Below are 20,912 nucleotides of genomic sequence, written 5' to 3'. Positions count from 1 at the left end.
TTAATTAAAGTGGCCTCCAGAACGTCTGTGAAAAGCAGAGTTCATAGCAAATGTTTATACTCTTTCATTGACTACCGAATGGTGATTTGAAAGTTAATTTGAAGTTAAAAATTCACACTTGACGGCCTCACTGTTCGTCTGTGAAATTGTCTTGCGGGTATTTGACCAATTGCCCTGACAAACTGTTCTGCTGAAAAGATCACAACGCCACCGCGTTTTATTTCTTCTCTGCCATACCTCGGCGTTCGTGACTCACATAGGACCTGCAAACATTTTCTCCTCCGCTGCTTCTCTTGTCAAAGCTAAATCCCCTTGACTTTTCGCTGGCTAAAAATCAAAGGAAAAAGGCCTCTGATGTATTATACATAGTATCATGAATTTCTAACGTGGAACATGTGTAAAGTCTGTTAAAATCACTGCAGGTGTCGCAAATGTGGTGGAACAAGAAAAACAACAGCACAGCGCTATCTTTCATCTCTTTAGCACAACGACAAATGCTTGCTACTAACTTTTCGTAATAAGGCTGTGCATGGCGACGGTAGCACAGAAATTATCCAAAAATTGCCCATAATAATGAAACAAAAGTCAACACCGGAAAAAGAAAATAAAAAACAAAAGCATCCTGTTTTCCTAAAAAAATGAATAGCGAGATGGTACATTTCTTTCTTAGTTGTTATTATTTCCCGACTGTTTGCCTTACTTTTTTCCTTGAACATGTGCGCATCTGTAAAATAGATTGGTGATCAGTACTGCTGCAGCCCACTTAGAAGTTAATATCTAAGGTTTCCAACTGTCAAGCCACTTATTCCGGCAATGCTAAGCAGATTTTTGCAGTCAAAATCTAATTATAAAAATGAAAAATTAAAACAACTGACAAAGTTCATTTGGTAAAATTCACCCTTGTCCTTTGAAATGTCTCTCTGAACTGATCTGAATTAGGAATGGTCTTTTTTACAGCTCCTTCGTCAGGGAATGGCGTCATTGGCTTGGCAGGGTTTGGGATGGATGCTCTGATGGTGACTGGTTCTACTCTATAAATCTGTGATAAATCTGTAAAAACCTATTGATTGTGTGGGCAAGCCTGGAGTTTAGTTCCATCCGGTAGTTAGAAATCGATATCCGAGACCTTCGTCATATAAACTGGGTTGCAAAGTGTGTCATAATTTTAAAATGCGTAGTTTTATATTGTACCAGGTCCAGCCGAAGAAGACTAACCATTCGTATTTTACGACAATTTCTTTTATTTTCACCAATCTTTAACAACATTACTAAAAATATATGGTATGTTTTTTTCAATTTAAATCAATCGTAGAACCAAAATGCAAATCTCGAAAAATGCGATTTATATTTTTCTAGGATATACACTGTACGTTTATTGTCCAATTAAAAATCTGTGATAAAATTGAAAGAACTCGAACTAAAGCACACAATATGGCATTTATTTTTCAAATGAATAATTCAGCTGCCACCTAGTGCTAGTAAACATATGTATTAGACAAAGAAAGGTCTTTGACATTTTCGGATTAATTGTATGAATTATTCTTATTTGACTGCATTATTACATTGGTTTTGAAACAATGTCTCCTGTCGATTACAACTTGGACCTCGCATGACACGAAGTCTTCACGTTTCAACGTTCCAAGAAACTAGAGAAATCAATGGCGCATTAATGACCATTTATCATCATCTCGGCCGCTAATGTGCTAGAAATTGGATGGACATTAGGGTTACATCACACCGCTATTCAGACGCCGTTGCTCAAAAATGATGCCATTAGCATCCTATGTCCGTTCGTGGTAGGTTGCATTAGGGGCAGGCGGGGCGGTGGACTTCCTCGCGTGCTACCGGCGGTTTGGATAGCCCAGTAAACCTGTTGCAAACCGTCAAGCCTTTCGCCACCTTGCCAGATGTCTGTATTTTGAGACCCTCAATGATCCCAAAACTATAATCTAATTTCAATAAACTGATTACTTATTGAAATTGACATCTTTACCAGAGCTGAAAACAATGTATCAATTATTTAGAAGTGATAACTCGAATATAGAATGTCAGTGTTTCGGAAGAATCAAGTTCGGTTACTTCCGACGCCAAGAATTTTTGCTTGCCTGACTAGAAAACCACAATTTTCTAGAAAATAAATTGCAAATAAAACAGAGAAAAAATATGGAAAAAATACCTCGAATATTTTAAAGAGAATTTGACAAAGCAAAAAAGGCTACAAAAACAAAAATACTTGTTCCAAACGAGTATCCTATTATGAAAAAAAAGACCATGCTGGCCTATCATTTTTTATGCAGTCATACAAAATCGTTAATTTTATTTTTCTTATGGAAGTGTGGGCCAAAACGCAGATTTATCGGATACCTTTTCAAGAAATCGCCTTAGGAAATTAAAAAATGATGTTAAACCCACAAATCAAACGTTTCACATACTGGTTTTCTAAAAATCATTGTTCACCCTAAATGTGGGTTTGCATTTCCAGTTCATGTTTTATAGCGCCATTATGACATTTTCTGTAACTTATAAACACGCTTATAGCTGATTTAGGTTTCAGCCTACTCCCAACCCTTTTAAAAAATAAAATTGGGGCTTTAGACCCAGTCCCCTTTCAAAGGCACCTCAAACTTAAATCTTCTCCCTCTTACTTTTCCTGATCTGCCAAAGGTTTTTGATACTATATGAGATTGTATTGATTGACTAATTAAAAACTTAAGGAATGTGTCCCATAATTAGCCTACTTTAGTTATAACATTACCCCAATAACTGTCATAACAAGAATAAACTGATAAAATGGCTTCTGCTTCAATATATTTTCTAACGATTTCAGAAATAAATGCAGATTATAAAAAGGTCCTTTGCAACGTACTAAAAAGAAAAGAAAAAAGCGTAATCTATCATTTTTTCTGCATTTGTCGTACATAAGTTACTTCTAGTTTTGTAATCACTAAAATAAAATGTCAATTTCGGTGACATGGTGAATTATAAATTGTCAGTTGTCGACTTCACCATGTTCAAAAGGTCCTTCTTGTTTAAGTGAAATACAACACATACAAAAAGAAGAATTAAATCAACACTAGAAATGAGAAAACTTAGCAGGTCAGTTTGAATTTGGTATCAAATAAAATAATTTTAAGAATAAAAAAATTAAACTGTTTAACAGCAAAACTTGTCTACTGTAGGTCCATTGGATAGTTTCATTGCTAACCCAGGATTAAGGTCCGAATACCATTTTAAGCGTCTATTCCAAATGTGTAGGCTACATGAATAAAATTCGTTCCATTTGTCATTTGGAGTCTTCAACTTTATTTCTATACAATTTAAGAATACAATGGTTGCGTTTCACCAAGTTCTCTGACTGATACGAATTGGACGCCATTGCTACAGTTGAGCCAAAACATTTTTCTTGGTTGTTGATAGAGTGCAAACATTTACCATAAAGCGATCTTTATGTATAGGCCTACAGCGATAAATTATATCAGGTATATCATGGGTAGGCCTACCTGTTTCACTTATGTAGCCCACATACTTGTTATGCTATTTAAAATGTTACACTTAGGCCGATCTGATTTCAATTTATGAATTTTAATTAAAATTATTTTAACTCCTATTCCTTTTTCTACTACAAGCCTCCTTTAATCCTATCCTATCTTACAGGCTTCCTATATCCAGGATTGTCAAGCCATACCGAATATTTCTAAAAATAAAAAAAGGAAAAAAAAACTAACTTTGTTCTAAAACATCTCTAATAAGATTATTCAGTTCTGAACAACGGACATTAAAAATAAAATAATAATACATTTGGGATTGAAAACGTTCGTTTAACTGGATGTTTTCCCTTAGATATAGGCCTACGTGGGAGTGGTGAGATGACTTTTGAAATCTATACAATTTTGTTTAAAGTTTTTTAGTTGCTGGCACATTTTTTATTTGTTCAAACAGTTCCAATAGATTTATGCTTTATTATGCGCTCAAGTTTTGCATTTCATTACTCTCTCTCTCTCTGTCTCTCTCTTTCTCTCTCTCTCTCTCTCTCTCACACACAAGCTCGCGCATGCACACACGCATATAGTGCTTGCAATGCAATGGGCAGTGCCTTCAATTTCTAAGGTAATGTTTACATTGAAGATAAATCCTGAAACCCTAAATTGAAGGTTCCATTGGGGGGGGGGGGGGGGGGGGGGGGGGGGGGTCACAGCTCACGTGAAATAAAATCATCAATTCACAATTAAATCACAGTAAATAAAATTTTATTCATATAAAACTGATGATGCGCGTCGAAAAGTTTGAAATCATGAAGGGGGGAGAATAAAAAGCAGCAGTTATGAGACACGGAAATGGGTTGCTCCAAATGCATAAACATTTCACGCATCTCGGGATTAAATGCGGGAAACGAAATTATACAGTTGGATCCTCTTATTTCCCGTCATTTCTCAAAATTTACTAACTATTGTTAAAGAAAATTTGATAGCAAGTATGAAATAAGTTAAAATTAGAGCCATGCACCTGCTGTAGGGGGCCTATGTATTTCACTTAGAACGTAAGGCAATCATAAAAATATGTTAGATAATAGCATGGATTTTAGACAATTGAAATATCAGGTACAAAGTATTTTAGATCCGCCCACAGTATTTTTTTTCATATAGAACGTAAAGGTAATCACAAAAATTTATGTTAGATAATTACATGAATTTCTACCAATCAGAGAACAGGATCTCCTGCAATCCGCTGCGCTGTCATGGCGGTGTGAAGAATGTTTTCGTTGCGGTCTGCAAGATAATTTGCAGTTCAGACCGAATTTAACCAACATTTTATGAATTAAAGTGGGGGGAAACTTTGAAACATCTCAATTTATATAGGGAGTAGCATTATTATTCAAGGATGGCTATAGCAAGACCGCCAGGCGTCGATTTTGATCACCATAACTGGACGGAGAGTGCGGAATGTTTGACGCTTGATTTTGGTCCATTTGAGACGGTACATCGTTGGAGGCGAATGCCGGAATGTGACGAGTTTGTTGGAGCTAGGTTAGTAGACGAAGGCACCATATCCTGTCAGTTAATTTCATAATTATAGAGATCAACAACACTAAATAGTTAAAGAATTACGTTTATACACCTGTCCAAACTGAATTGACATTTTAAACTGACAAAATACTTTTTCCTGTATGAAAATATTTATTTATTTATTTATTTGCAGCTTTCCACTTTGTTGATAGTAATTTCTGAAATCGTAAATGGTTTGGCTTTTCAGGAGGAGTAAACATACAGTTGTGGCATACAAAGAAGCTATCTATGTGTTTGGAGGAGATAATGGGTAAATGACTGGTCTGTCTTGCTTGAAAACCAATTTACATACCCTACTACTGTTATGCAAAAATGATTTGTTAATTTATGTGTGTCATTACAAGATGAACTGATGGAGGCAATGTACTTTGTTGTCTGTTTTATATGAAATGATATTTTAATTTGTCCGATGCTCATGTATCATATTATACAGGCCCGTAGCCAGCAATTTCAAAGGGGGGGTTCTTTTTCTGAAAAAGTGGACCTTTTACCATATAATCCTCATGTAACTAGGTCAAATTTCACCCAGAGTGGACCTTTTTCCAGCAAAAAGGGGGGTTCTTTCGAACCCCCCGAACCCCCCCTGGCTACGGGCCTGAATATATCATACATTTAACTTAAAAGATGTACTTCATGGTGCCAGGCTTAACACAGTGGCTTTATAGTTTTAAGTTATGAAGTAAATTTTTTATGCATATCGTAGTATTATATTTTCAGGAAGAACATGCTAAATGACTTCCTGAGGTTTGATGTGAAAGACAAGTCATGGGGAAGGTATGTTCCACATTATGTATTCAGTTTGATTCTTTTTCTTCAAGCTTCTGGAAAATAATATGCCCTTATCTTTTACTTATCCTTTTACTTAAGCTGTCAGCTACCCAATTACCTATGACAAAAATGTATCTTAAAATATAATATGAGAGAGATACAGAGAGAGAAAGGGAAGGAGAGGGAAAGGAGTATGGGAACATTTAAAGAGAATGAGTCGCCAGAATGTACTGCTTTCTCAAAATGATGATGATCTTTCAATTGTTCTAGGGCATTTACCACCGGTACCCCACCGGCACCAAGGTACCACCATTCTGCAGTGGTGCATGAGGGGAGCATGTTTGTCTTTGGTAAGAACACAATTTCTAGGCAACTGCCTTTTATATATTTGTTATTTTTGTTTGTTTGTTTGTGTTCCTCTGCATAAATTTTTTAAAAATAACTTATACTTAAAGGGATAATAACTCTTCGTTTTGGCCAAAAAATGAATTTTCCTGGAGTAAACAACAATTTTCCCATACTTACCAATGGTTAATAAATCCATTTTTACATTCAAAGTTAGTCCCTGTTTTTTTTCTAAAAAGTTTGTTTTTTTGTTAAAATCTCTTAAGAGATTATAACAGAGTATGGCCATCAATGGAGGTCACGTGATTTAAAGACAAGCTCAGATATCAAAATTATAGCTATACTAGTAACTGCTGTTTTTGTGGTAAAACAGATTACATTATATTTCTATGAGTTGTTCACAATGTTTTTATTATGAAATATAGATCTCATACAAAGAGTTATTATCCCTTTAATGTTATATTTCTGTAACATAGCCATTTTGTGTGCCCATTTTCATTACACTGTTTAATATATGTGTACCCCATGTTTTAATAAAGAAAAAGAAATCCTGGGAAAAAGACTGATTGTCCAGTTACTTTCTTGACTTGCATATTATTTAGGATTTTAACTTAATTGACATAAACAATCACTTTGAATTTATTTCTCTCAAGCAGAACATTTATTATCAGAAAAATAACCTACAGGTTACTGTATTTTGATTTATGTTGATGTTTTTTGTTTTCAATATATGCAGGTGGCTATACTGGTGACATCCATTCTAACTCCAACCTGACCAACAAGAATGACCTCTTTGAGTACAAGTTTGCTACAGGGCAGTGGGTGGAATGGAAGTTCGAAGGAAGGTAAAGAGAGTAGTATTTATGAGTATTTATATGTATGTACTTCAGTTTATATCTTAAATATTTGGTTATTTTCTTTGATATTTTCTGAATGATACAGCTATGATTATTTCTTTGATGTGTTTTGTGCACATTTGTACAATAAGACAAAAATCCCATTAGTCTTCTTGCTTCCATTTGCTACTAATAAACAACCTTGTCATGTTGCTGGGAAAAAAGCAGTGCAGTGTATACATAAATAAAAGCAGCTAGCAACTTAATAATTACAGGGATGAAGAAGGGGGGTCGAATATTGATTATGTTGTCACTGTGACAAGCATTATGTTTTAGTAGGATGCCAGTACCCCGTGCTGCCCATGGTGCTGCAGTGTATGATGGGAAGATGTGGATTTTTGCTGGCTATGATGGCAATGCCAGGCTCAACGATATGTGGACAATATCTTTACTGGGAGACTCCAGACAGTGGGAAGAGGTAGGTACAGTCTAAGTGTAACATGCTGTGTTAACAATACTGTAATCAAATTCATGCTCTTTCTTAGGGTCCTTTGATAAGTACCTCATCAGTCGGGTGTATGAGATGCACACAGGGGCAAAGAATGAGTGGCACCTCTGTCTTATACTGTGGCACATGTCAAGAACAAAAAACACAAACGGTGGATCTCGCATTCATGCATGATGTGTTCATTTCTGAGAACCAAAGTTTCTAGGTGTTTTTCCTTCATATCTAACAAAGTATAAGGGATCTTAGAAGAGATAAATAGTCACACACACCATATGCTTAAATAGATAGAGTCGTTTCCCTTTGAGATCAACACTTGACTTTCTGATATATTGGAACATTTCAAAGCTGTTGATAATTATTTTAACATGTATGTTTATTTACTGGCATAATGGCAGGGTATATTAATACTGACCTTAGCCTGCTCAACACTCAGTTGAAGGTGGGGTGGGGAAACTGCAAAATACGATAATACATGGATATAACTTAGGTAGATCAGTGATGAAGCCATTTTGATAAAACCCCCATCTTCGACCTGCACACAAAGCACAAAAATCTTTCCAAATGTTTTTGAGGATTTCTGTACTTTATATCAATCAGGTTATTGAAACAATTCTGTTTCCCATCCAGGTGCACCAGTCTGGAGACATTCCCCCTACTTGCTGTAACTTTGCCCTGGCTGTGGCCAGAGACTGCATGTTTGTGTTCTCAGGCCAGAGTGGAGCCAAGATCACCAATAACCTTTTCCAGTTCAATTTCAACTCAAAACAGTAAGTTTTTTTTATGGTGAAATTTCTTCTACGAAAGACAAACATTTCAGAAGAAATGCTTTTTTATGTAAATGATGGAATAATATGAATAATTTTTAATACTCTTTGAGTGCACCTTGGTGAAATAGAATGGGGTTTTAAAAATTAGTTTAATGTCTAAATCTTTATATGATCTGTTTCCCATATGATGATCTGGCATGCTCCTGAAAAACAATCCTGACAATCATTGACATTATTTGGCTATAGTTGAAAATATACAAAACCTCATCCTTGTTATTTTAGATGGACCAGAATCTCTACAGAACACATATTGAGAGGAGCGCCACCTCCACCAGAGAAGAGATATGGTCACACTATGGTGGCATATGACAGACATCTATATGTATTTGGAGGAGCTACTGGACAAACACTGCCCAATGAACTACACTGGTGAGCTAGTCTTAAATCTAGGGAATATGGGAGATCATATATCTTGGGTAGGGAGATATGTTTGAGGATATGTATCTGGGGTAAAATTGGATATTACTGTCTCCCAGTAAATATTTTTTTTATGTATGGAATTGAATGTTTTCACATTTCACGCAGAGTTGTTTCCACTTATATTATTATATTATTTCAGTTTTGATTTGGACTCTGAAAACTGGTCTATAATTGAGCCATCTGTTGATAGTCAGGTAGGGATCATAGATTTCTGTATTGCATAAATGAGAACTAGGCTGTGAAAAGTGGAACTTTGAGTATGGTGTATTATTTAATGTAAACGAAAAAAGTGAAAACAAGCTCTACCTTAAAGGGATGGTGCTTCGTACAAGACAACATGTTTGCAGTGCCCAAAATATATTCAGTAGACTACATACCATTGTGTCACCATTTGTTGTTATATTGTTACCCCAACAACAGTATGTGTGTTTATTTTTTAATCAATTTTGAACCTGTTTTCCCCAGGTACCATCTGGTCGTCTTTTTCATGCCTCAGCTGTGGTGGGGGATGCCATGTATGTGTTTGGTGGGACAGTAGACAACAATGTGAGGAGTGGAGAGATCTACAGGTTCCAGTTCTCCAGCTATCCCAAGTGTACAGTGCATGATGACTATGGCAGGCTGCTGGAGAGCAAACAGTTCTGTGATGTCAACTTTGTGCTGGGAAAGGTAGAGCTTCTTTGAATGTTCTGTTGAAAAATGATTTGAAAATGTACAATATGCAGTTCAGACAAGCTTTCTTAAATTGATGATGAATAGGGTTTTATACATGTACATGTTTAGCAACACTCTATTATTCTGATTTAATTTGGCAAAACTCATAGTAACAAATCACAAAGAAATAAAAGATTGCTCACAAAAGTATAATTTAACTTGGTTTGTTCATCAATATTCATATTTATTTATACATTTTTATTTATTTTACTTCTAGAACAATGTCAGTATTCCTGCTCATATATCCATGGTTTCTGCCAGATCTTCCTGGCTGAGGAATAAAATCAAACAAGCCAAAGAACAGGTAATCTAGATATAAAATGACAATAATGTAAACTAGTTCCTAGTGTCTTTGACAAAAGAACCAATTTTAAAGTAATTGTATATTAACCAAATTGTTTATTTGATAGTCATATGCCACCCTGAGCTTCAGAGATAACTTGACACTAACCTCTTCACAATAGCCTATCTTCATCGTGTCAAGTTACCTATGACCACATTCGATTGCCCCCGCCGCCCGCCAATCAAATTTAAAGCCCGCACTCAATGACTCATTGAACAATCTAGCAAATGATCGCGAACGAGTCAAAGCGCGCTTTGTTCAAATCCGGACCAATCTGAATATCAGGGACTTGCTGTAACCTGTGGGCAGCACGCAAAATACATCATCCCTCATTAGATAATGATGAAGGGCCTCAAACTGCTCTGGTTTCAATTCCGATATACTCATATTTTGCAAAAAATCAAGATATAACTTAACACATTATTTTACGTAGTCACTCGTGTACGGTTATCAGTGTATGAAATGGCCGCCTGCCCGCCAGCCCGAGGCTGGTAACTTTCAGCCCGACGGGCTGGCTAATTTACAGCCTATTTTCACCTTTTATTTTGTCTATGTTCACAAGCGATTTCAGCAAAATAAACTCACTGTTTTCACCCACTTTCACAGAAGCAAAGAACTAACCATAGCTTGCAATCGAACGCTCGTATCGAAATGTAACCAACAGTCTCCCTCTCAGTGGCCTCGTTTTCGAAGTTCCGTCTGTGTGATATGAAGTTGAAAGACAATTTGAAACGAGGCACATTGTTCTTAACCAGCTTCAGTGCACAGCAGATAACGTTACGTCATTGTTTTGTGTAAAGGAGATACCGCGAGTAGCAATTTGTAGGTTGAGAGTAATAAAAATGTGAAAGTATAAAAAGTTACGATATTGATTAAATAGACTTATAGGTACATGAAGTGCTTATAATCAACAGTAATAAAGGCAACGGAGGCAAATTAAAGGAGAATTTTACAAAAATTTGAATCCCAAAATTATGAGTGAACGTGCGAGTTTACGCCGTGCGTCAGATATAGTTCTTTTCCCACGTGCTTTCATCCTGGGCTGTCAAAAATGAAAAAAATTCTATCAAGTCCGATAGTGAAGTTCACAAAAGAAAAACAATTGAGGAAAGAAATAAAAATAACAAAGATTACGACAGAACCAGAACAAATTGGGACCCATGGAAATTAAGGTGACTTCAATTTGCAAATAGTCGAGCGGCAACATTTTTTGTAAAACCGTAGGCCTAACTCGAAAGTATCACGCATTGCGACCGAGCGCAAGCATCTCGATCCAATAACTCGCCCATACTCGCCCCATATAATATATTGTAGCCTCTATGTGATATATATATATAGCTATTCTCAATAAGCAATGCTTTCGAGATACGGGGCCTTCAGGGCGATTAGCGTGCAGGACCGTTCCCGACCGCTTTTTGAAGCTTAAAATCGATATTCAAAGGGACCCTCATGCTGAATTCTTTCTTCTTTATTGTCAGCACAGAGATCGATTTATTTGACAACAATATATATATATTTGGTCATACTTGTTGCTACACAGAAAAGCAAAAATTATGATCAAATGATATCATGAAATCGGAATAATAGTTATAAATGAAAATTCTATTAGCGTGCAGGACCGTTCCCGACCGCTTTTTGAAGCTTAAAATCGATATTCAAAGGGACCCTCATGCTGAATTCTTTCTTCTTTATTGTCAGCACAGAGATCGATTTATTTGACAACAATATATATATATTTGGTCATACTTGTTGCTACACAGAAAAGCAAAAATTATGATCAAATGATATCATGAAATCGGAATAATAGTTATAAATGAATTATTGAAGAAGAAATGAGACAGCCTGCAAGGTGAACATAAACTGAATTGACTACCCCCCCGCCCTCCCCCGCCCGCTAAAGGGCCCTGAAAATTTTTGGTATTTTAGATGGTGAATGGTGCCATTTGGTATGGTTTGGAACTATGATTCAACTAGTGAAAGTCTTATTTCAAGAGGTGAGTTTTTTTTTTTTGCAGAAATTAAAAGGGGGGCGTCAGCACCCCCCTGACCCCCCTCTAAATCCAACACTGACAAGGTATCATTCGGTAGAAAATCCAACCAATTTCTAAATTTCCATGCATAAGGCATGATATTGCCCTTTCATTTCCAAATTACTCTCCCAAGAATGCATTCTATACCCCCTCAGCATACCACTCTTAACTCTAGGGGTTATTATAACTAGGGCAGGTAACTACATGGCCGGGCTGGTAACTTTTCAGAGTTACCTGCCTGGCGGTCTGGCTAGTAATTTCCTTGAATTTCATACACTGCGGTTATGCACTCGGAACTACTCGGATGTCTCCGCACTCGACAATAACTTTGTTGTTAGTATGGAGCTTGCGGAAGCAGCCGAGGATTGCCGATTGACGGTCAACCAATCAGCGTTTTCACCAAACTTTGGTGAAAAATTTTGAAACTTGGATTCGATTGGCTTATATTAACTAGGTCAAACTATTTTTGTCAGAGGTAACTTGACACGATGAAGATAGGCTATTGTGAAGAGGTTAGTGTCAAGTTATCTCTGAAGCTCAGGGTGTCATATGCAGACTTGGTCTGGAACATGAAGCAGCTAAAGCACTTTACAATTACAATTTTTTACTGGCAATTTGGTGTTGTTCTACTTCTACAGCAATAGTACAGTTTGAAGAAATATTTTAATAATTAACATGTGACAAAGTTTTGACAGACTTTCAACTCATTAAACCAGCAAATTGCCACAGCTAATGCCGAAGAAATGAACTCCAAAAACTCTAGCAAGAAACTGGAAGTGCATCTCCCTGAAGCAGAGGCCAAGGCTTTTGACATGATTCTGTCTTATATCTATACTGACAGAATACATCCCACTCAGAAAGGTGAGTGTTCCAGCCAAACCATGAAGATATAAATAAAAAGTAGAAATATATGAATATTTAACTGAATCCATTGAAACTTATGTGTTCAACTGGGGGGAACATAAAAAAGTCATTCCTTGCTTAATTGTCTTTATTATTTAAATTGTTGCCACATTAATACTGTGTTACTTAAACTAAATAATTTTATGTAAACTATTTTATCATACGTATGCATGTATACATATCTATATGAATATTGAGTGTCCACTATTTTTAGGCCAAGAGCCGACCAGTAATGAGGTCATTCTCACCATGATGGATGTGTACAGACAGGCATTACAGGTATGTACACTTTGAAGGTGTAGTATCTTTGAATATATCTTAAGTCATGAACATGCTCTACAACTAATGAAAATGAGTGAAATAAAGTTCATATATGAGAAAAATTTTCTAATTAAAAGAAGAAAAAGGAAGAATTGTTCAATTTTTTTTCTTTTTTTCAGATATCAAATGTTTTTCAAAAATGCATTTTTTTGCTTTATTTTAAAAATTATTATCTGAAACATTGTAAACATTTTATTGTATGTGATTGCCTGCTTTTGTAATGATACAGATAATTCAAAAATGCCTTTATATATTAATTTTTTGTTATTTTGGGAAACTATTGAAATAATTTATTTCCCATGTTCCAGTTTCATATGAAGAGGCTAGAACAGCTGTGTGTACAATTTCTTGAAGCCAGTATAAATCACAGAAATGTCTTAGTAGCTCTGCAGAATGCGGCAAGACTCAAACTAGACTTCCTTAAGGTAAATATTTTTTTGCACATATTCATACTAGTTAAGTAATGCAATTATAGCAAATAATGGATTGATTGGTGACCTGATTTTATCCCTATGTAGAGTAACATCTGTTTTGATTTTAATTACCTCCGCCAAGGAGGTTATGTTTTCACCCCTGTTTGTCTGTCTGTTTGTTTGTTTGTCATCAACATGACTCAAAAAGTTATGGACCGATTTTGATGAAATTTTCAGGGTAGGTCGGAAATGGGTTAACTTAGAAGTGATAAGTTTTTGGTGGTGATCTGAATCAATAATCAATCAATTATAATAAAAAATCGCTGCCTTGGCGGAGGTCTGCGCTCTCGGAGTGCTTTTCTAGTTTGTGTTATATTATTGAAGCATTGGGCAGTTAAGTGACGATTCACTGTTCTATCAGAAGTAAGGAGTTATTAAAGCAAAGATTTTTATATTGTATTTTAGGAGTTCTGTCTGAAGTTTATAGTCAAAGAGAGCAACTACAACCAGATAGTGATGAGCAAGGAGTTTGAGAATGTGGACCGTTCATTGATGGTGGAAATAATAAGAAGGCGGCAGATGCCACCTGTCAGACTGCTGCCAGAGCCTGGCCCAGATACTACCAACTGTAAGTTTAAGATAGAGGATGAGATGGAATATGATATGCTCTATAAATATGCAAAGTATATGTAATACCATATTTATTGAAAGAAGAAGGAGAGTTGTAAGTGTTTTAGTGCTAAGGCTTATTTAAAGCACCTTGGTGATAAAGTAAGGCTCTCCCCAATTGCTATGTACATATGGGAACTGCTTGTGATAGAGAGAAGATTGGTTTAAGAAGAGTACAATCCTAGCCCTTATTAATGCATCTTCTTAGTGGAAGATGAAAATATGAACTTCTTTACCAAATTTATCTTGTTATACTATGGATGGTGTTATCCCTGTGCCTGCCACATTCCAGACAACACCTTGGAGCAAGACCTGGAGACATTCCTGAAGTACACAGGGCAGGAGTTCTGTGACATCACCCTCATGCTGGACGGCACTCCCATCCAGGCACACAAGGCCATCCTGGCAGCCAGGTGTAGCTACTTTGAGGCCATGTTCAGGTCTTTTATGCCAGAGGATAACACAGTCAGCGTGAGTAGTCTCTGCAGGATATTTGCATCATAGCTGATTGCTACAACACCTAACAAATGACATTCATATGTACTTCTATGTTTATATTTCTATATCTATATCTGTAGATCTACTTTTAATGATGATTCAGTCACAGTGATCCTTTTAACCAGCTTCACACTCATCCTTTTTAAATAAATACTATTAATAATATAAGTAGATTTTAAAAAGTTGTATTTAGCATTTTGTAAACGTAATTTGGTAAACAAGTTGGATAAACACATTTGATACTTCAAATTATACTAAAACTCTTACTGTGCTTGACATAAAGTGAAGTTATTTCTCCTGATATACACCCTGTCCTATTCCAGATTGCCATTGGAGAAATGGTTCCATCACGCCAGGCCTTTGACAGCCTGATGAGGTATATCTATTACGGTGATGTGACCATGCCTCCAGAAGATAGCTTGTACTTGTTCTCAGCACCCTACTTCTATGGTTTCACCAACAACAGGCTGCAGGCTTACTGCAAACAGAACCTGGAGATGAATGTGTCTTTTGAGAATGTGGTCCAGGTAGGAAGGGGATCCCTAACATCTCACTTATTGATTGCCAGTTATCTCAAGAATTCTTGACTTTTTTCATTCATATAAAGATTGTGCAGTTCGAAAGGTAGTGGGTGGTTATTTTGATAGGCTTTGCCTTTGATTTGTTTTTTTCCCCACTTCTTACTATTATTTGTGAAGTCTCATTCTTAATAATTCAGATTCTTGAGGCTGCAGACCGTATTCAGGCATTGGACATGAAGAAGCATGCTCTGAACATCATTGTTCATCACTTTCCAAAGGTAAGAAAATGACAAAGTGGTGAAACATTTAATACAGTTTTATGTGATCTATGCTAATTTATTTAGCTTTACTAAAGTAAAATATTAAAAAGGTATTCCATAATAAGTGAATATGATATCCAGAAATATGTTAAATTTCATGAAAACATCAAGCCAGCGTAGCGGGGCCTCTGTCGTTGTTTTCTTCCTAGAGGCACCTTGGGAATAGTATCTCATAGTAGATCAGTAAATATTTAATCGTCCCATTTCAGGTGGCACGGTTACCCCAGATCTGCCGTTTAAGCAGGGCACTGCTTCTGGACATATTCTACGCCCTGGCAGATGACCTTGGGGACAGTCGCATGTGTCAGGACGTGTCCTCAATCAGCCTGTACTCCGACTCCAGCAACATGTGACTTGAAGCCGGCTGGTGGGAGGAAGAGGGGCATTGTTGGTAGATCTTAATAGTGTGCCAGCTACATTTGCCATAGTAATATCACAGCATTATCTGTTCTACTGTGATGTACGTACCCCAGTGGCAGCTTACTGCAGACGTCTTGGAAGTGGGATGTATACAGATATGCAGTGTTAAAGGGACACGTTGGAGAAGACCCAAGGATGTCATCGTGTGGCCCTTGTGCCACTTTTTTAAGTGCAATAGTATTTTGGTGCTTTATTTAAAACAGCAGCAACAACATTTGCAGCTTTTTTGTTTGACGGTGATCATCCATGTATGCCACAGTTAATATTATTGGAGATGATTGGATGCTATTGCATTCGAACCAAGGCTTGTTGTGATAGGTGCGACAGAGCGGATCATGTTTCATGTTGTTTCCAGTTCTGCTACCACACTTTTTATAGTCATCTTGGTGCTGACATTCTTTTCCCCATATCACCTCCGGTAAAATGTGTGCAATTTTGAACAATCGTTCATATGTTGTGAGCAATGGACAATATTGTTACAAAATTTTAACTAAACGTGTATTTGTTGTAAGGCAAAGAGGTGTAATGACGTTTGCTTTTAACAAGTTAATAGCCTGGGCCTAATAGAATCTGCAACGGAATTGGGCGGACGGAGGGGCGGGGGCATTGAAGCCAAAAAATTATAATACATAATTATTTCGGCAACACTTTATTACTGTATGACATCAAAATAAGTGGTACACTGGTTAAGTCAATTTTGTTAACATATTATATTAAACGAGTCCGACTATGTTGACCAGGTGTTGCTATCTGAGCCTGCTTTGAATAAAATTACCCCTTGCACAATTTGGAGAGTTATCTGTCAGTTGTGATATTTTTGCTTGGGTATTTCACTGCACTTGAAAAAACGATATCGACGAGTACGTGAGAGTGCCTAAACTGCGCACTGCATTAAAGGAAATTAAAAAAACTTTCAGATACGAATGAGGCCCCTGTTAACCAGATTGAAAAAAATTAATATTCATACAGTTATTTATCGAGAACCGGTGGTGCTCGCTTCGACTGATTTGTTTTAGTGCTTATCAACTGGGAATAATTCACGTAGAGGACAAAAGAAATATAATTTATAAATCATGGCATAAAGAGGTTCTTACTAAAAGCCCACTGTAATGTACCGTCGTATCATTATTTAAGGAAAAAGGTATAAAAACGGCAATCATTACTTTAATCAAACTCGGGCCAAAAATATTGGTATAAAAAGTGAGACAATGCCCAATTATTCGCGAGCGCATACAAAACTTTTGCTGGGTTGACGATGTTAGTGGGCAATTGCTAAGAAGTTTTATCCGGCCCGTAGTTTCTTTTGCAGAATACATGCATTATTGGAGTGAAACATCTTGGGTTTGAGATTCTTGAATATATACTGAGTGCCATAAAAACAAGTTAGTTATTATTACGCGGATATTTATCGGTACAAAAAATTAACAGCATTCACCCTCTTCCCCTAATGCCGAGTTTTGTGGGAGTGGTAGTTTACGGGATATGAGAGTACGTAGTGTTGAGTTTGTTGGAAGAAAATGACAAAAAAGTGGATGCATGTACTTTGACCTTGAACATTCGTGAACAGTTTCAGCCACAACTTCTCACCTAAAATGAGCCAGTTGCAATTTGCATAACAATAAGTTACTCATGCAGTGCGACCTATCTTCCAAAGAATAGTCACTTGACAGTTGGGCAGCGTTAGGTGAAGACGCAACTTCGCAGTAGCAAGGTCGAGCATTTATTAGGCGTGGATGCAAATATATCTTGTAAGTACAACGGCTTTGATAATCTCCGTCATTAAATTTAAAGGGGCGGACCTATGAAAAAGGAAAGCGAGCGATGACAAATGTTGAACACGTGTCTTTGTAATATTTTACCTATTGTTGCTTGTATGTATGTCGGCAAGAATATTAGAATATACGTTTATATTGGTTTTGATTATACATTGTGTGTTACAAGGCTATTTGATTAAAACGAACAAGAGGAAGGATGTATTCAGAAGGCAATTGGTGAAAACCTAAGTTTATCTGAAATACCGAAATCTTTGCTGTGTTTTAGTTCTGCATGAACCTGGGCAATTAAAAAAAGCTTTGTGACTTATATATATTTTGTATGAATGTTATAAGAGCGCATGTCACAGTTCTGATCCAAGAGTAACCGCGCGCCATCAACGTGTACATAATTTAATGGGCAAACTTTGACATGTTAAACGTCTATCTTGACGACAATTATGATAGTTAAGGAGGGATTTAAAAAACATTTTATCTAAGGAATTATATGGTTAATTTTCCCCCTTCTATGTTTCACACCTTTTATTAGTTTTAAATTAATCTTTGTAAGTTGAAATCACTTAAGGTTTTAAAAACGCATAATACTGCAAGGAGTGCTGAGACCTTTGTTCAGCTTGATTCTAAGAAAGTTATTACTATATAATATTATCATTGTACAGGTTACCTACAGCTAAAGACAGTATAATAGCTTATATTTGTTTCAGATGAGATTCGGGTAAGCCCTAATTGCCGAAGACTAACAAGCTCTCGGAGATATTTTTGTAAGATGATTATACTTTATATATTATAACACACTTGTATAAACACATACAGGCAATTGCTAGAGTCATCTGTACATACTGATTAGGTAAACATTGTATTTAAAGACAGTCTAGCGTCTCCACTGTACATAAACAACTGCATTGAAAACTGTATTTCTGTTTCATATCTAAAAGAAACACCTTGCATCCAAATTGCCTACAATATATTCTGTGTATTCTTCAAAGATAATTTGTAAATAAGATCATTTGTCAGTTCTTTAAATTGACCTGCTCTTTCTTTGAAACATGTCAAAAAGATCGACAATAAAGCATTTTAATTAAAATATTAAAATATACAGGTAACACGTAATATTCATTAATTACAATTCTTAATTTCATATATTTAAATGTTTTCTTATTATTATCTTACCATTGTTTATTTTTTATATTGTGGTCTGCACTTTCGGAGTACTTTCAAGTTATATCATTCACTCATTTCAGACCATAATTTTGATGTAAAGCAACCCATATTTCAACGTAAAGCCAATAAACGCGTACGGCATTTCTATTTTAAGTACCTTCTCCTAGTGATATGTCATGTGTTGGTCGCATATTAAAGGCCCTTGTTTAATAAAAAATTTAACATGTTTTTTTTTACATTTCAGAAGACCACCGGCATACTGCACAACATGCGCCTGCAAGCTACCGAGCCCTTGGGTCGACATTCAGGAGCCTTGCGCCTATCAATGCATCTGTTATATTAAGGCTAATTAAATACATTTTCTGTGGTTTTTCATTGCGGTATGAAATAATGATGATGATAAAAATAGTAGTAATAAGTGGTGTATGATGATATTAGTATGGTTTCCGTTTGGGCAATTTCAAATTCAATGCGCTTGATATGATTAATAAATATTGCCTTAAGGATTGGCGATTTCTGCGATAACTGAAGATATATGAAATTAAAATGGTTTAAATGCTTTGATAGTTTTTAAATCTTTGTAAACATGCATACTACTTGGTAAATGATAGTATTTGAGAATTTATAATTAAAAGCCCGATAAAGTATATCTAAAGATCTTCTTCAAACCCACATTTGTCATATGTATAAATCTACATTCCAGCTTTTTGAAATGTTGCTTCGATCATACATTTTGTTCTATAACATGGTCGTTTTATTATAGCTTGGAAATAATTCTTTCATTTTCCAAGATATCGTTTTCTTCATTTTTCTTGATGCAGCTCAGGTCCATTTTTGACGGTTTGTGATTTATGCCACAGCAAATTGATCTATATTTGATGACCCAAATGATCGTATAAATCTTGGACGAATAAAACGTCTGATCTTTTTCGTCAAGTATAAAGACTTTTAAAATCTGAACAAAAAGCTGAGAAAGTAGAAAGATTCTGATGCAACTTTAAACGCGTTGTAACTTAAAACATTTGAAATTTGCTAAAAAAAAAATTAGACTTGCACATTATGAAGGTATAATATTGATCACTTTTTAAATATAGACACTGAAAGTGAATATATTCCGATCACCTGTGTTTGTTAAAGTTGCCGCTGTCCGACGCATTTGCTTACACCATAACTGCCGTAAGGTATATATATGTACTTAACTGTTTCTTTTTTGGGAAAAGGCAGGTTGAATTTTAAAAATCAACACGAATGGATATTTTCACGAAAGTTATTGGCACGTTGTGATATTTAACAATCCAGTTGGTGGACTTTTTTTCAAAGCTACATGTTGTTATCTGTGGGGGTGGTTGGCAATTTTATCAAAATTGACGTCATTTTGTTTTTGTTATTAGAAGTAACCTTTTCTAATTTTGTGACTCATTTGATTATTTTTCTTTCTAGTTAGCAATGTGCATTCCTTCTCACCAGACCATTTTTGATTAAATAATATGGCCATTGTTTAGGGGGGTCCTTTCCAACTTTACATATACCTGTAAGTTAAGTCATTGCTTACTCCTACTGGATGATGTCCAATTAAAACTGAGAAGATATTCTGGTACAGTACTGCAATATGTATCGAAGGTTGGTCAGAAAAGCATAAAAAATGTATATGATGAAAAATGTTTACTTCCTTTATAACTGTTGTTGAGGTGAAAATAACTCTTTTGTTAAGCATATTTATTGCCATGTATCTTTCCGAGATAAATTCGAGATGTTTTTTTCTTTGTTTAATAAATGTATAAGTGCCATCTTTTATGCCTAATTCAATTCTATCGTATGGGAAATGTTACCTAATATAAAATGATATTCTAAATTTGTTTCCTTACTTGTATCCTTATTTGTATAACAATTCTTTATTACACATAGTTATAGCAGCAAATAATGTTACATTTAAAAAAAAATGGAAAAGCTAGTTTTAAGAACCACTATTTTACGTCTGTCTGTAAAAGCATTGCTAAGAATCTTTTGAATAAATTGTATCCTCTTTGGTGTTTTACCCTTTTTATTTTGCTTTATACAAT

At 35.8% G+C, this 20,912-nt stretch overlaps 1 protein-coding gene across 2 annotated transcripts; it reads left to right on the top strand.

Annotated features, from left to right (window-relative positions):
* The first annotated feature begins 4,744 nt into the window (after window positions 1-4,744).
* LOC106175636 (leucine-zipper-like transcriptional regulator 1) lies at window positions 4,745-16,705 on the top strand. Of its 2 annotated transcripts, none has more exons than XM_013557740.2 (19): window positions 4,745-5,024; window positions 5,251-5,313; window positions 5,781-5,837; window positions 6,102-6,181; window positions 6,913-7,021; window positions 7,352-7,490; window positions 8,148-8,287; window positions 8,570-8,716; window positions 8,907-8,961; window positions 9,233-9,436; window positions 9,699-9,785; window positions 12,571-12,715; window positions 12,972-13,036; window positions 13,387-13,503; window positions 13,957-14,119; window positions 14,453-14,631; window positions 14,982-15,185; window positions 15,377-15,457; window positions 15,709-16,705. In XM_013557740.2, the coding sequence occupies exons 1-19, from the start codon at window positions 4,879-4,881 to the stop codon at window positions 15,850-15,852; spliced, it is 2,325 nt and encodes a 774-aa protein (XP_013413194.1). In that variant the 5' UTR covers window positions 4,745-4,878; the 3' UTR covers window positions 15,853-16,705. The 2 variants fall into 2 exon arrangements, with proteins under 2 accessions (XP_013413194.1, XP_013413193.1); XM_013557739.2 differs by having other exon boundaries at window positions 4,746-5,024; window positions 7,349-7,490.
* Window positions 16,706-20,912: the final 4,207 nt, after the last annotated feature.

This window comes from Lingula anatina, chromosome 1 (genome assembly GCF_051362555.1).
Source record: "Lingula anatina isolate TDL-2025a chromosome 1, LinAna3.0, whole genome shotgun sequence".
NCBI lineage: Eukaryota > Metazoa > Brachiopoda > Lingulata > Lingulida > Lingulidae > Lingula > Lingula anatina.
This window is presented reverse-complemented; position numbering and strand designations above follow the sequence as displayed.